A 15,516-nucleotide genomic window follows, 5' to 3' on the forward strand; every position below is an offset into this window, starting at 1 on the left:
TATTTTTTTGTTTACTACCTGTCAACTGTGTTGAATTAGAAATGGTGTGGTTTTGAATTCTGCTCCCATTTCTCCCAATGTTGGTAAAGGGGATAGGCTCTAAGGTTCCAACAACAAACAGCACAGAATAAATTGACAGGCGACAGTGTGAGTTACTAAAAATCTCATCGACAAAGACAACGCACCGCGGTAGCTTTCTAAATTCTACACCTTGTGGTACATTGCTGACAACCCCTCGATGCCGATGGATGAACAGCTAGGCATTGCCATTGCCCTACAAGGATCGATGGACTAAAGTAAAGTAAGTAAGTAAAGTATACAGCAATGGCAATGTCACCTCAACGAATGTGTCTCGAGCGATCATGGGTTAACTTGGGAGCACCCGTGGGCCTCGGAAGGTTGCCACTATTCATTTATATTATTATTAATATTACTTGTAAAAAAATTGTATCCAACTTTTTTACAATGCAATGACAGTGACACTTTTACACACTGAAATCTTATATGTTTTACGTTGCGAGAGATATTACTTCCGCCATTTACAGTGCTGATGTTAGTTGCGTTAACGTAACCCTCCTCCCGACGGCCGTCATCACAGAGGGGGGTTACGTTATCGCAACTAAATTCCGGTGTTCTAGTTCATGGTTGGGCAAACTCTGTCCCTTGGAGATTCTGTAATTGTAAAACAAGGTGATCCAAAGGAGGGGTGCTTTCAGAAGAAGTTTTGTACACGTGTCGTTATTGATGGAGGAAAGAATCTCTGGGGTTCATGGAGCTATACTGTTTTTATACAAACTTTTCCAGCGCCTCAAGGCAGAATCTTTCCGCTACTGTTTTGCACGTTATTAATGATTCTTTATTTAATATTATTATTAACTAGCGTGATGCCACGCTTCATGCGGCACCCCCTAGATACAATGTTTGTGGTTTTACCATGCAGGGTTCTCTGTGTACTGTCTGCTGAACAACCTCCTGCAATGTCCCCAGTATGGACTCCCCTCAAGCCGCCACCAGAGCCTGATGATATCCACATGATGTCCGATGATGCATGGACTATACTACATGCTCTTCGTGAGGCTCACAGAAAAAGAGAAGGGGAAGCGAGACAGCAGAGACTAGTCCCTTTAGGTAATTTGGTTTAAAGTTAGCCCCATGACATAGATAAAGCCAATCCACTTTGTATAGCCAAGGATACAAATTGAATTGGCTCTTTAACTCTTTATGTATGGGGGCTAATGGAGGGTTGTCTGCGCATGTCATAAGGACACAATCATATTGAAGTGTCTTGCTAAAGGACACTAGTGTCCAGACCATGTACCAAGACTCAACTCCACATCCTGCTGATCAGAAACACCAGAGCTTGAAGCTAACTTTAAGATCAACTTTTTCAAGAATGTTTAGGCATGCAACTTTTAAGCTGATAATCCGATATTTTTTATATATTTTTTCAAAATAATTATTCGTGCCATAGAAAACTGGTTTTCTGCTGCTGGTTGACCATTTCCACAAGTTTTGCAAACTTCAAATTCGCACCTATTGTCTAAATATTCTCAAAATCATGTTTTAAAATTGTGTTATTTTTTGAAATTTTAAAAACAATCAAAGCACTGCAATATTTGTTTGCTGAATTCAACAGATCCGAAGACATATTACAAGACCCTCTACCAGGAAAGTTTCAAAGCTGAAAACCCCTCTCAGGATGCTATCAAAGCTGAGAGCTCAGAGACAAGTGTACCGTGTAGAGCTGAGATGGTTGAAGGCTCGACAGAGATTAAGAGTGAGGATATATCATCTCAGAATCCTCCTTTGTTTAGTGTTGGCATAGAGCAAGCTTCTATCCCATCATCGACACGAAGAGGTACCCATCAGATAGGATTTACAACCTCAGGGGGATACAGAAAGGATCCTGATTGGCATAGGCTAGATGGTGGTCAACACAATCAACTAGAGTCTTCTAGGGTTCATAGGTCAGATTTTGAGAGAGTGACCAGCAGTGGTGAGAGTGCTAGATACACTGCTTCATCGACATGTAGTAAACCACCACAGTTGAGATCTGATCCTCATGATGCTCCACTTATCGGCAGTGTACCTGTTTCATCCCAGCTTCCAAACATCCCTAGGGATCCACATAGGTTAGATTGTAGCCACCACAAAGATTTAGTCCTAAACCAGGAATCTTCCAAGATTCATAGGTCAGATATTGAGAGAGAGGCCAGGATCGGTGAGAGTGCTAGATACACTGCTTCATCGACATGTAGTAAACCACCACAGTTGAGATCTGATCCTCATGATGCTCCACTTATTGGCAGTGTACCTGTTTCATCCCAGCTTCCAAACAGTCCTCCGATCGACACAAATTATTATCTGGAGTTCCAACAAACAGTTGAGGAGTCCAGCAGGGACCTAACTAGGTATCCAGAGCATATTGAGGGTAGTAGTGATCTTAGTTTAATGAAAACCTCTGGAAACAGTGGTTCAGTTAGAAATCTCTTAGATAAGGACATAGTTCATCCTGCTAGAAGAGCTAGAAACACTGATGGAGATGGAGAGTTAGCCTTTTATCAAGATGCTGTTAGTGTAGGAAAGCAACATCCCAGAGTAGGGCGATGTGGTGAAGTATTGGCATCCAAGCTTCCAGTGGCTGGATTAGAGACTAGAATTACATCAGGAAATATACAAACATCTGATCAGACAGGATTAAGGTAGGCCCCCTACTTGCAAAATAAAATTAAGTCATGTTCATCGATCTAGGGCATTAGATTAAAGTTCTGTTTTATATTTACTGAGTCCTGGCCTCGTCTGTCGCAACACGTGTGGGCAAGGAACTTTATCGTAATTGCTTATCTCCACCCAAGAGTACAAATGGGTTAATTGGACGAGAGCTGGGAGTGACCTTTGATGGACTGTAATCCTGTCCAGGGAGAATACACATGTTTCAGTTGGTTAATGCTAATGAAACCGGAGATGAACACATTATGGCCCCGGCAGACTTTACTTGTACTTTTGCTCTTGGTAGTTTAGTTTTATATTTTTCCGTATATTTAACAATAAAAATGAGAACAATAGAATTAGCAGTTGCAAGCTTTTTAAAAAATATTTTTAAAGGCCTGATGTTTCCGGAGAAAAGACTCTGCTAGAGTTGAAATGTCAGGCCATTAACTATTTTGTTTAAGAAGAATTTTGGACTTTCTGATTTTCATACTGGTATGTTGTTGTGTTTTTTTTCAGACAAGTTGACCTGAAGAGGAAGGCCTTTGACAGCTCAACATCACATCAGCAAGGTCAGATGAAATTTCTAACTGAAAACTTCATTGTTTTTCATGTTTTGTCAAAATATCTTCAGTTGGTGTTTTTGATGTTAAAGTTCTTGTGTAAATTGAAAACTGCTCCATAAATGTTGTTGCAGGATGCCCTCTTGATCTGTTCCCATGTTGATGCTCCCAGAGTAAAACTAGTTGAGCCATCTCTTTTTTGCTTCTCCATCCAGCAGTGCAGCTTCTTATATCGTTGCTTGTTTTCATACACATTTTCAGATGTGCCTTTGAAGGTTAAGAAGAGTCTTGAGCTCCAAGGCCTACGGTCTAACATCAACAAGTCAGGGCAACCTACACTTGATAAGGTATAGTAATGTTTTGCAAAATATACTTCACCTTTTTTTTTGCTTTTAGAGACAATTCATTTTTGTATAATCATGACGCAATGACAATACACGTCCTGACAAGTCTGAAATTGTAAATTTTATGACCCGGGGAGGTTGGGCTCATATACCATGGAAGGTTGCCCACCTAGGAGAAGGAAAACTCCGATCTCAAACCTCTTTGCTGCTTTTATATCCTTCAATTAATTTACCATAAGGTGGTCAATAACACCCAAGTGTAATAGTTGGCTAAAGTAGTCTTAATATTTATCCTGACTTCTTTTGACTCTCAGCTGTTTGGTGGTTCTACTTCTAGCATCACTTCAACAACAATGTGTAATAAGGAAGATGGAATGATCCAGAGTGTTGCCGGAATGACAGTCAGATCAAGGGTTGAAGTTTGTGAGCGATTGACTGAAGTAGATGAAGTTTACATGTGTCTTGTTTACAGAGATGGATCATCTCAGTTAAGAGAACCCCAAAGTTCATCAAATGTAAGTATTCATTAATCACAAGCCTGGATTTTTACTGGAGAGGACATGGCCATTTTCAATTCAAAGGGTGCTTCCGGTGAACAATCTAGGGGGCACTTTTTTTGTAGGGGCTCCAAGGCTAAGACCAGGGGCAACATAGACCTTTGTGGCCTTTGTGTAACTCCAGTCCTGCACTCCACTTATTTTATCAGTTTGCCCCTCATTGATCTATCATAAGCCATGTGGACAAGTGTCTACAGACACCTCAAGTGGGATATGAACCCACCACCCAACTCATTCCACAGGCACGGGTCCAGGGGATCTGAACTAGCATTCTCCAGCAGATTCTAACCTACATTAGATGTGAATTTTAATTGTATCTAAAACTCTCTCGTAACATGAACGTACAGAAGAAGCATTGTATTGGACCCAGTGATGATACTGCTGAGTGTCTGGTGATTGCCTACACCAAGCAAGGAGAAACAGGTGTGAGGAAAACAATGAGTCAACTGGAGGGGATTTCCCTACCACTCAAAAATGCTGACATCGAAGTGCACCAATGGAGCAGGTACATTAGATTAATGTAAATTAAATGTAAATGTAAAGTATAATTTGGTATTTGAGGGGAATTCAGAAATCATCCTTGGTCTGATTTCTTAAAGAGATAATTTAAGTAAAATTCTGATTTCACAAAGGTCTGATTTCACAAAGAGATATTTTTAATTTAAATTGTGTATTTCGACATCGCATTTCGTTTCGGAATTTAGAATTGAGAGTTGAGACACGGTTTATGGTCAGTGGTTTGTATTTTATTAATAATAGTTTCAAGGCAATGAGTTAATACACTCAATTTGAGTAAATATTCTGTATTTTCAGGAAAACTCTTGTAAGCTCAGTTTGATGAGTAGTGAATCAAAAATATTAGTTACTGTTTATTTACAGGGAAACTTTTTGATTAGTTTAGGTGGCTAGTTTTATGATACTACTTCAAAATGCCCCTGACAATATAATCTGATGACTGCAAGTACGCCTCATCTTGTTAGGTTAATCTTGAGTTTTCTTTATTGCCAGGAAACTCTTCTTAATGTAATGAGTAACATTACTCAATTGATATAAGTCATTCAGCCTGATCTTCTGAAATTGATCATGAGTTTTCTTCATTTACAGGAAAACTCTTCTTAATGTAATGAGTAATGAGTCAATCCAGAAGGTTTGCTTTGATGCTCAGGAGATGATTCATGCAGTTCTTGTAAGCTTCAATCTGGACCCTGTGACAGGTGCGTATAATACTCAAATTTGTCCTCACTTCTAGTGTTCTGTTTGTAAGTCAGGTTGTGTAAAGTGCAGAGGGGAACCAGTGATAGACACTTTAGCCAAAATGTGGAAGGCAAAGGAGTGTAGGTTGAATACTTTGGCACGTAAGGTTGACTAGGCTTCCAATTTAGTTATTCGAGTGCGTGTGTCACTGCGCATGTATGTTGGCTCGAACCCAGGGTGGTCGACCATAGGTTGACTAATGTGGTGGACCATTTGGAACCAGCCTCAGGACCATGGTTTGTTCACTGGTCCCAATAGCCTGTTCCATGCTAATATGTGTAAAGTGGAACCAAAGAAAGTCACTTTAGCCAAAATGCGGAAGGCATATGAATGTTGAATACGGTAGTACCGATGATTGACTAGGCTTCCAATTTAGTCAGTCGAGTGATTTGCATTACTGCGCATGTAAGTTGGTGGTCAGTAGTCAATTAAACAAGCGCAATCAAACTTGCTCTAATTTGTCAATATTTTTCTCACACTCTCTCTCTCTTTGTATGTTTCTTTCCTGTCCTTTACGGTCTTGTTGTTTACTTTCCCTTTTCCTATTTTCTAGTAGCTTCCAAGTGGCTGGTATTTGATCCTAAAGTGGCTGCTTGGCTCCTAGACGCTGATCATCCACCAGTCACATTCACCGATCTACTCACCACGTACCTGCCTGATTATAAGGTCAGCCAATCAGAAGCCTGAGTTGTGGAATTGTCTCATTTAAATCAAATCCTAAATGTAATAATATGTGACGCTCTTCACAATTTCTTCCTGGGAATAAAATGATTTCTTGATTCTTTTGCCAGAATAATTTTTGTGTGCAAAATTTCCTTGCTCTGATTATATAATAATACCATAATTATATTGTTCTGATTATAGAATAAGCTCTAATTATTCTAAAGAACAAAGCTTGAAGGGTAATTCGATGCAGAAGGACTGGGTGCGGAGATTGTTGTATCATAAATGTGTAATGACTGAGAAAATTATTTTATTGTTTTCTGTTTGATTTTGTTTGTCAGAAATGTTCAGCTACCTACAAGGACCTGGCTGTACTTGGATCCGTTATGAAGCATTTATTCCCCCTCCTGAAGGAGGCTAACCTATGGCAGCTGTTCCAAGATTTAGAGATGAGACTGTGCCCGATCCTAGCAGGTAGATGAGATCTTGTCTTAGGCTGCATTTGTTTTGTTCCTTTGGTTTGAGAACAGGAAGCACACAATACTGAGAAAGTGTCTTGTGGTATCCCTTGGTGGTGGATGTGGTCGGTCAGCTCACCACAAACAAGCAGCCCATGCACTTAGCCCGCTAAATATCACATCAAGTTTACCCACCCAAAGCTCAAGCAATACACTTTTCTTACAGTACACCAAGTATGCAGAGTCAGCTCAAGGACTGATCAGTATGTATACTGTACCAATCTTAGAGGGTGCAAAAAATATATTGAATGGCATGACGTTTCGACCCCAGCAGAATCTTTGTTGAGTCTTTGACCTTTGAGAAAGACTCTGTTAGGATTGAAAAGTCAGGCCCAAAAACTTTTGTTTGCATTTATACCCTCTGTCCTTTTGATAGGTTAGTTGTTTTGCAATAGCTAATTTTGTTTTCTCAATGTTTGAGAGTGTTACATGATCTGCTCAGAAATACAAGGTCCTGGTTTGATGAAGGTCTCATTCGACAAAATTTTCTTAGTTTAGCAAGAAATTATTTGGGAACCAGACTCAACAATGTCAGCAGTATGATATTTGTCTGGTAAGCTTTTTTGGCTATAGGCAAGATTTGTTTGTGCTTGTAGAAAGGTTTTGAGTTTAGGTGATTTATGAAATTTGGCCCTTATTGCAGATTGATTTGTTTGGTACAGAGGTAGTCATTAAATGAAATTAACATTTTATTATTGTCTATCCCTAGCAATGGAGGTTCAAGGAATTTCTGTCCATTCAAAGACATTGGTTAAGTATGCTGAGATACTGCAGGTAAATTGTTACTCGTTTTAAACTATACAATACAAGATTACACAAACATTAATTTTTATGTGTTATCAAGGATTTCATCATAATGAACCATTGGTTTGCAAAGAGTGGATTTGATCTGGTGCCAGACAAGTCACTGCTCTTCAGTCTCTTGTTTAGTTCTCAAACCTCTTCTTGTCTCACGGGTGCAGTTTGTGTTACAACCATAGAGAAAGGATCAGACTTAATCCCTGCTTTTAGTCGATCCCTCCCTGTCTTACCCTTACTTCCCTACCTCTTTGATACGGATTTATTCCCCCTCTGAACCTAAAGCTTCTAAGCTTCCTGGGGTCGATTTCACAAAGAGTTAGGACCAGTCTTATCTCTAGTTAGGACTAGCCATCAGTTTTTAATATCTTCTAGGACTAGTCCTAAGTTAGGTAAAGTTAGGACTAGTCCTACCTCTTTGTGAAATTGACCCTCTAATCTTATAAACCTATTGGTCTTCTTGCTTGATACCTCTCCTGTGTCATCCATCCTCAACGTTGTTGTTTTCCTTCATCCTCAGAGTAAGATCCTTCAAGTAGAGCAAGAAACCTATAAGGCAGCGGGTCATCCCTTCCAGATTGCAAGTCACACTCAACTAAGACATGTAAGTCTCCAAAGCTACGTTTAATGGCTTCGGACTGGCAACCCCCCCCCCCCCAACGTAGATATTGGACAAATAGGGAGACAGCAAACATTATGGCTAGATGACCTAGTTGGTACAGCGCCAGCGTTTTAACCTGAAGGTTACTGCGTCAGGTCCCCCTTGAATCACTTTATCTTTGTTCAACCCAAAATTACATAAAAGTAGTCACTACAAAAGTTATCTTAACATTTTGAGGTAGAGTAGGAGTACATGACATGTTGTTGACAAAAAGGCTAAAAAAGAAAGTCTCAACATTCTTTCATAATTTGTGACTATTTCTTTGTTTGTGCTTCAGATTTTGTTTGAAGAGCTGCATCTTGACAAGCTGTGCCAGGGGAAGAAGCTAGCACGGACAAATGTCTTGAATCTGAAATCAACTTCAGAAACCGTGGTAAGTCTATGACTGTGATGTGAAGCTAAACTGAACAAGTCACATCAGTAATTGTGTGAATAGCATACTGTCTTCATCTGTTATAGTTTGTTTTTACCCTTACACCAATGTGGATTAGGCATTGTATACTCGGTACTTTCCCAAGTTATTTTATTCCCGATGTAAAAATCAGGTCCATTAAATTGTTGCAATACCCACTGCTAACCCATAGGGTATGAACTGCCTCTAGCCACTGGACAAGCTCAGTGTTTTAGTGGTAAGACATCTGCTCTAGCAATGCAAAGATCGGGGTTCAAATCCGAACCAAGTGATTTGTTTGTGGATTTTGTACATTGTGTAATATTTACATGTATATTCTTTATCTCCAATGCAAAAATTACATCTATTAGACTAACTGGTGTTATTATTTCTTTGTTATTTCAGTTGAATAAACTGCAGTCACTGCATCCCTTGCCAAAGTTAGTGCTGAGATACAGACAGGTAAATACCATAGACCATTACCACAATACCACCATCTTGGTCGTGTTCCCTGTATCCAAAACCAGTAATGGATGCTAATGTTCATTGTTCAAGAACAAACCAAACTATAAATTCTCCTGCCAGCCTTGTTTTGGTTACATCGAATTGAATGGGAGCAAATCAAGATGTTCACAGTGAAATCAAATCAAGTATGAACCAAATGCTCTCAGTTATTAATACATCTACCACACTACTGCCTATGCATTAAAAGCCCTTTGTTTTTTCCTATTCAAAGCTTGTCAAACTCAAGTCAACCTACGTTGATGGACTACTAGAAAGTGTTGACCATGTAAGTACACTTTATTGTAACTAACCACACTTACATGATGCTGTTTCTTCATGATGTTGTTTCTTTATTGTGAAAACTTTTCAAGTATTTCTGGAATTCTTACCGAAAAATCTTACAGTCTTTGGTCTGAAAATATCATGTGTCAAAATCTACAACTCTGAAGCAAGACCATGTATTTCTGTTTCTTAATAATTCTCCTGGCATTTTTTCTTTAAAGACATGGGACACTATTGGCAAAAGACCAGTCGTCTCACTTGGTGTATCTCAACATATGCACAAAATAACAAACCTGTGAAAATTTGAACTCAATTGGTCGTTGAAGTTGCAAGATAATAATGAAAGAAAAACACCCTTGTCACACGAAGTTTTGTTCTTTCAGATGATTGATTTCGATCATCCCAATCCTGGCTTTGTTTAGAACCAACATTTTCTCATCAAAGAGAATAATTTACTGATTGTCACTTTCAAATCAAACCAAATTTGTTTGTTTCTTCTAGGGTTGTATACATACCAGCTGGGAACAGACGGCTGCAGCGAGTGGTCGTTTACAGTCTGCTAATCCAGTAAGTAGATTGTATTTCTTAATAAGACTTGAAAGTTTGTTTTAGTGGAAAGACAAACATCAATGATTTGCAGTGACACCATGTAGGAAGATGTCTTTTGAGTGATTGTTGGTTCTGGGAAGAATTGATCTTCTGAAATTTTCTTCTGAGTGTTATATTTCTTATAATGAAACCAGGGAACCTTTAAAAGCTCCTTGTACTTTAACCTGTAGGCCTGAATGTGATTGTTGAAGAAATGCCAATTATAGATATGGAAGACAAAGCCAAACTGAGGGACAATCCAAGCAATGAGTAGGGACTAAAAACCTAAAGTGTCTTGTCCGAAGCAGAAATCAAAGGGAGGGTCAACAGGAGATGAAAGGCAGGACAGAAGCCTTAGAGAGTATCCTTCAAACACTTCTACAAATACTTGTTCCTGATTGATACCTTTGAATTCCTTCATTTACTTGAATAGAATCTTCAGAATATCCCAAAGCAGTCGGTTGTTGTTGAGGGGACAGTCAACGATAATGAGCAACATGGATGTGTCTCAATCCTTGCCAGGAAGCCATTTGTCAGTCACACTGGCTGGTCATTCATTGCTGCAGGTAATGTGATTTCAATCTCAATCAATCATCAAAGTAAAGTTTACACAATTAACCACATAAATAAAAAAGCTATTTGAAAGTTTGAAAAGCAGGTCAGAAATTCAATGGATGCAGTGGTCTCGGTTGCCCTGGTCCTTGCTTTGGTGCCCATTCAAAAGTTTCCTATAGACCGAAGTGCCCTTTGTACAATGAAAATGGCCCTGCCCTCTCAAAGTTCCCCTTCTGGAATAGAATCTCGAGCAGTCTTTCATATTTGTTTGCATATATTGATGTTTCCTGTAGCTTGTTTTTGTAAATTTCTAAACTAAAAACTATGTAAATTTGAATAGTGTAAGCCTTTTGGTTGTTTACAATTAATGAATTAATGAATTAATGAATTGATGAATAAATCATACAATAAGAAAATAACAAGAAAAGATGAATAGAGGTTGGTTTACTTTTGTCTCTTTTTTACTTGATAGACTTTCAGTCAATAGAGCTTCGTCTACTTGCCCATCTGTCCAACGATCCTGTCTTACTTCGAGCATTCAATAAGAAAGACTGCCAAGATATCTTTGCTGAGTTAACCTCCCAGTGGTAAGTTAGTATGATAAGGCCTGCGCTAAACAATGACCTCTTGATGTGTCAAACTCAAGAAAGTAGAAAACTAGACATTCAGTTGTTGTCAACTACAAATACCAGGTGTTTGGAAGTGATGTCATCAAATTGTGATTGAATGAATCGTTGACGTCGTTTCATCTGGTTCAGGGGTTAAAGTTTTGGGTTCTTTTCAAAAAAAAACTTCAACTTAGGTTTGATTTAGAAGTGAAAGTCAAATGGAGTCACACACTGTGAAGCGCAAATTTTGATTTAAGCTTGACACTGTCGTGTAGCATGGAGGGATCACCTTAAGGGGATGCAACTTTTTATTTCAAATATTAAGTACAAAACCAAAGGGAAACTGACAAGGTAAGTTAACAAAACTTTGGGTTGAACCAAGTAAAACTGACAAACATGGGACCTGAGCGTGCGAACTTCAGAGTAACGTGGTTGAGCTACAGTCAATTTTTCTTGGTTCAACACAAAGCTATTTGAAACTTACCCAGACATTCATGTCAGTTGTCCTTGTAAGGTGTTTGATATAAATTAACGAGAGAGAAGATGCTGTATCCCACTGCCACTTTTTCACTCGTGACAACAACAGCAACACAAATCTTATTTTGGGTAAATAAAGTACTGTTCTGGTCATTATACAAAGTGGGTTAAAATTTTCCGTAACTAATACTAAAATCTCTTTCTTTTGAATTTCGAGCAGTCACAATTTTCAAACAAACCTGAAATAAATGATTTCTTTTAACAAACTTTGTTTTGTTTTTTTCAACTCATTATAGGCTGGGAATGCCAAGCACAGAGGTCACCACGTTACAACGAGAAAAGACAAAGAGAATTGTTTACTCCGTCATCTATGGAGTGGGTGAGTTATTGAGTGAAGAAATGAGTGGTTGAGTTATGGAGTGAGTGATTGAGTAACGGGGCGAGTAATTCAGTTGGGAGTGGGTTATTGATTTATGATTGAGTTATTGCATTATGGAGTGAGTGATGGAGTGAGTTATTGAGCTAAGGAATGAGTCATTGAGTCACTGAATCAGATTGAAAACGCTACCATAAGTCTCATCTAAGTCTCACTCAGTGTCTTCTTGCAAAATCAGACAAAACTGAAAAGAATTTATCATCAAAAAAAAATATGACATTAATACAAAATCATTGAAAGTTGCTTGAGATTCAAACCAATGTCTAATTCTGTCCAATTTTCAAAAGTATGACATGCGATCACATTATCAAACTAACCTCATTGTTTTCCACTTTGCAAACATTTAAAAATTCAATTTGTCTTTCAATTGACCCCATGCTCAATTGACCACTGGAATCAACTTGTTAGCATGTAAAGGTCAAGCCGCTTAAGATGCACAATACCCTACTCCGTTGTTTATAACCCTTGGTCCTGTTCTGATAGGTCCTGACAAGTTGGCCGAGACACTGAGCGTGAGTAGAGAAGAAGCAAAGACTTTCACCAAGAGTTTCCTCAGTGAGTATTACAAAGAAAACTTGGAGAATTTTTTGTATCCTGCCAACACATTCTCACTTAATTTTACAAAAAGGAATATCTCGTTTGAGTTAATGAGATTTGAGTTAATGAGATACTATTTTATTTCATGAGGAATTAAAAGGTGGTAGCAAGAAAAGGAAACTTTTCCACAAACTCATCTACTGATAACTTATCTCAGTGGTCTTATGGTGAAGACATCTGCTATAGAATATTGGGGCGTTGCTTCAATGCCCACCTGTATAGCCTGTGGGTGTTTCTCCGAAGTGTGGTCTAATGGTTAGACTGCAGGACTTGCAATCACAAGGTTGTGGGCTCGAATCCTAAATAGGTGGTTGCACAATGATTATAATAAGTATTGTTGTCTATTAGGTTTGGTTTTTACCCATACACGATGTCTAGTTACTGAGTCACAATTCTTGATTTGTGCAATTCATAACGAATGTTCAACAAATGTTCACATGAAACAAACAAACAAATTTGGAAAGCAATGAGTGTGCAGTGTTTATCGACCCTCAGTCCGTACATACAAGGTCTACAGTGTATGGGTAAAACCCCCAAACTAAACTTCATTTTGCTTCCTTTCCAGGTACCTTCCGCGGTGTGAGTTCTTTCACAAGGTCCTGCATCTCCTGCTGTCAGCGTCACGGCTTCGTTCAGACCATTCTCAAGAGACGTCGTCTTATACCGAACATCAACTCATGTAACTTTCACGTCCGCTCTCATGCTGAGAGGCAATGTGTCAACTTTGTGGTCCAAGGTATTTCTGAAACGGAAGATTAAGTGTTTTTTCCCCTCATGAAACCAGCCCTTAAATGCTTGTTTTTTTCAGAACTCCATGGCGTCCTTTTACAAAATGATATATGTGCACTGCAAAATGCACTCCATGAAAACAAAACAGTTGAAGAAGTTGTAAACAATTTAGAAATTGGGAAAATATGATGTTAGACCAAATGTTTACCATTCCATCTGATTATGAACAATCATTTTAATTTTGGTTCAAGAGCAACTTTGTTATGAAATAATGTAAATTATATCACTTACTCTTCTTTGTGTGGGGAAAAAATAAAAGAAACAACTGAATGAATGAACTTGCTGGTTTTGCGAAGTTAACTTTATTTGACAACCCCTGCATCTGCCTACAATGTTTTAGAAGTAAAGGTAAACATTGGCAGATTCTAGAGGAGACTGGGGTCAACCCCCCCCCCCACCTGTCGCAAAAAAACCCAGCCCTTGCCTACTTCATGACCTACTGGGTCTGATTCAACCAAGGCCCCCCCCCCCCCATTCCCAATAACTCTCACATCAGACTCCATGTAAACACTTCAAGTTATTTACTATTGTATTATGATTGATTTTACAGGTTCAGCAGCTGATGTATGTAAGGTAGCTATGATTCAAGTGGTACATGCACTGGCAGCCAGACCAACACTCAAAGCAAGGTAAAAATACAACATTTCATTTGATAAACCCAAAACAAATACTGACAAACAGAAAATCATTGTTCGTTACTTGATGAAATATTTGACAATCACTGTTTTTGTAATCATTTGCGCAATTGTACTCTTCTTTGCATTATGGAATTGTTGTTAAATACATCCATGTGTTTCTCATATTCGGTACTGATCAAAAGTTGCCCAGCAACTTCGTTTTCATCCATGGCATTTCTTTTTCTCGTCTAACGATCAATATTGATTTTTCCCTCTGCAGACTTTTAGTACAGATTCATGATGAGCTGCTCTTAGAGGTCGCAGATGAGGATGTTGAGCAGGTCAAAGGTCAGTAACTTGACATCCACAATAATAATATTAATGGCTTCTTATATAATGCGCATATCTGTCACTTGGTGACACTCAAGGCGATTTAACATTCAGTATTTTCCAGCAGGGTATGGGCGACTACGTTTTGAATTATGAGACCTACTCCTTTTTACATATCACCATGTAATGGTTTACAAGGTGCTGTGGCGCAATATGCTGACCCCTCCCCTTTTCGATAAGTGCAGTGAGTTCTTTTACGTGTATTAGACAACACACAGGACCTACAGCTTTACGTCCCATTTGAAGGATGAAGCAATGGTCTAGCTTATGGACACAGGTGTCACGACTGGGACTCGAACCCACACTCTGCTGATAAGAAACACCAAAGAGTCCTTAACCGCAAGGCCATGACACCCACAAAATTATCTAAGATGAACCATAAAAATCCCCATGCACACCCAAAATCCACCGTAGTCATTTCTTGTTGCTAAAAAGAGAATCTATTTTGTTTTGCTTCTGAAGGTATTCTTAAAGCCAAGATGGAGGTGAAAGAGTTTCACTTTGGATCTGGAGTCCACCTGCAGGTAAGTTGTACAAATCTTTTGACTATTCTGTAAAGACATAATTCCCATTTCATGTTGCTTTGCTATACAAGTATTGTGCCATGTTTCTCACTGTTTGTTTGTTTGTTTTCTAAATCAAAATCAAAATGGTAGTTCTGTGGTTTGTTGTGGACGAGTGGTCTAGTTCACTGGACCCAAGCTCTGCTGTTGTCAGCAGCAGAGTGTTGGTTTGATACCCAGTCATGACACTTGTGTCCTTGAGCAAGGCACTGAAACATAATTGCTTCATGAAACGTTGGGAAGGTAGTGCATCCTGCTCTACCAGCCAGGCTCCTAGTGGATGATTTTCATGTCTATATCCTTAACGATTGTGGAGGGGGTTAGTAGTTCGCAGACTGCGGTCGCAGTTTTCACTCTGGAGAAGACAGCATAAACCGACATGAACAATTGTACTGTACAGCTGTGCGTAATGTGCGTATCACACTAAGAAGATGACAAGCGTAGTACTATCTGCATAGGTCATCCACACTCGTGTTACTGTCCGCCTACGGAGTATAAAAACACATCTCACACCACGCTCATTCTTGTGCACCCATTCTCAAATATGCATCCCTGTGTAGACATCTTTTGATCTTTCCATTGTCCCTGTACTGTAGATCTTCCCATAGACTTTGTACACAAAATTCCAAATTAGGTCTTTAGACATTCCTTT

General features: G+C 39.0%; 1 protein-coding gene across 4 annotated transcripts in view; it reads left to right on the forward strand.

The window, feature by feature from the left end:
• The window catches only part of LOC139940326 (DNA polymerase nu-like), a 27,055-nt gene continuing 11,539 nt past the window's right edge, over positions 1-15,516 (forward strand). For 2 of the 4 annotated variants that reach the window (XR_011786440.1, XM_071936530.1), the window contains exons 1-24: positions 1-301; positions 941-1,128; positions 1,637-2,702; positions 3,229-3,281; positions 3,534-3,619; positions 3,931-4,131; positions 4,521-4,678; positions 5,278-5,387; positions 5,981-6,093; positions 6,432-6,564; positions 7,318-7,382; positions 7,927-8,010; positions 8,345-8,440; positions 8,864-8,920; positions 9,195-9,248; positions 9,746-9,811; positions 10,266-10,398; positions 10,860-10,974; positions 11,769-11,851; positions 12,392-12,463; positions 13,071-13,241; positions 13,845-13,923; positions 14,192-14,259; positions 14,764-14,825. Coding sequence is in view for 3 of the 4 variants with exons in the window: in XM_071936530.1 (XP_071792631.1) it covers positions 978-1,128; positions 1,637-2,702; positions 3,229-3,281; positions 3,534-3,619; positions 3,931-4,131; positions 4,521-4,678; positions 5,278-5,387; positions 5,981-6,093; positions 6,432-6,564; positions 7,318-7,382; positions 7,927-8,010; positions 8,345-8,440; positions 8,864-8,920; positions 9,195-9,248; positions 9,746-9,811; positions 10,266-10,398; positions 10,860-10,974; positions 11,769-11,851; positions 12,392-12,463; positions 13,071-13,241; positions 13,845-13,923; positions 14,192-14,259; positions 14,764-14,825 (3,276 nt within the window). In the remaining variant the exon portion in view is untranslated. Of the gene's footprint in view, positions 306-940; positions 1,129-1,636; positions 2,703-3,228; positions 3,282-3,533; positions 3,620-3,930; positions 4,132-4,520; positions 4,679-5,277; positions 5,388-5,980; positions 6,094-6,431; positions 6,565-7,317; positions 7,383-7,926; positions 8,011-8,344; positions 8,441-8,863; positions 8,921-9,194; positions 9,249-9,745; positions 9,812-10,265; positions 10,399-10,859; positions 10,975-11,768; positions 11,852-12,391; positions 12,464-13,070; positions 13,242-13,844; positions 13,924-14,191; positions 14,260-14,763; positions 14,826-15,516 lie in introns of all 4 variants that reach the window. The other 2 variants (XM_071936531.1, XM_071936532.1) reach the window with 2 other exon arrangements.

This window comes from Asterias amurensis, chromosome 8 (assembly GCF_032118995.1).
Source record: "Asterias amurensis chromosome 8, ASM3211899v1".
NCBI lineage: Eukaryota > Metazoa > Echinodermata > Asteroidea > Forcipulatida > Asteriidae > Asterias > Asterias amurensis.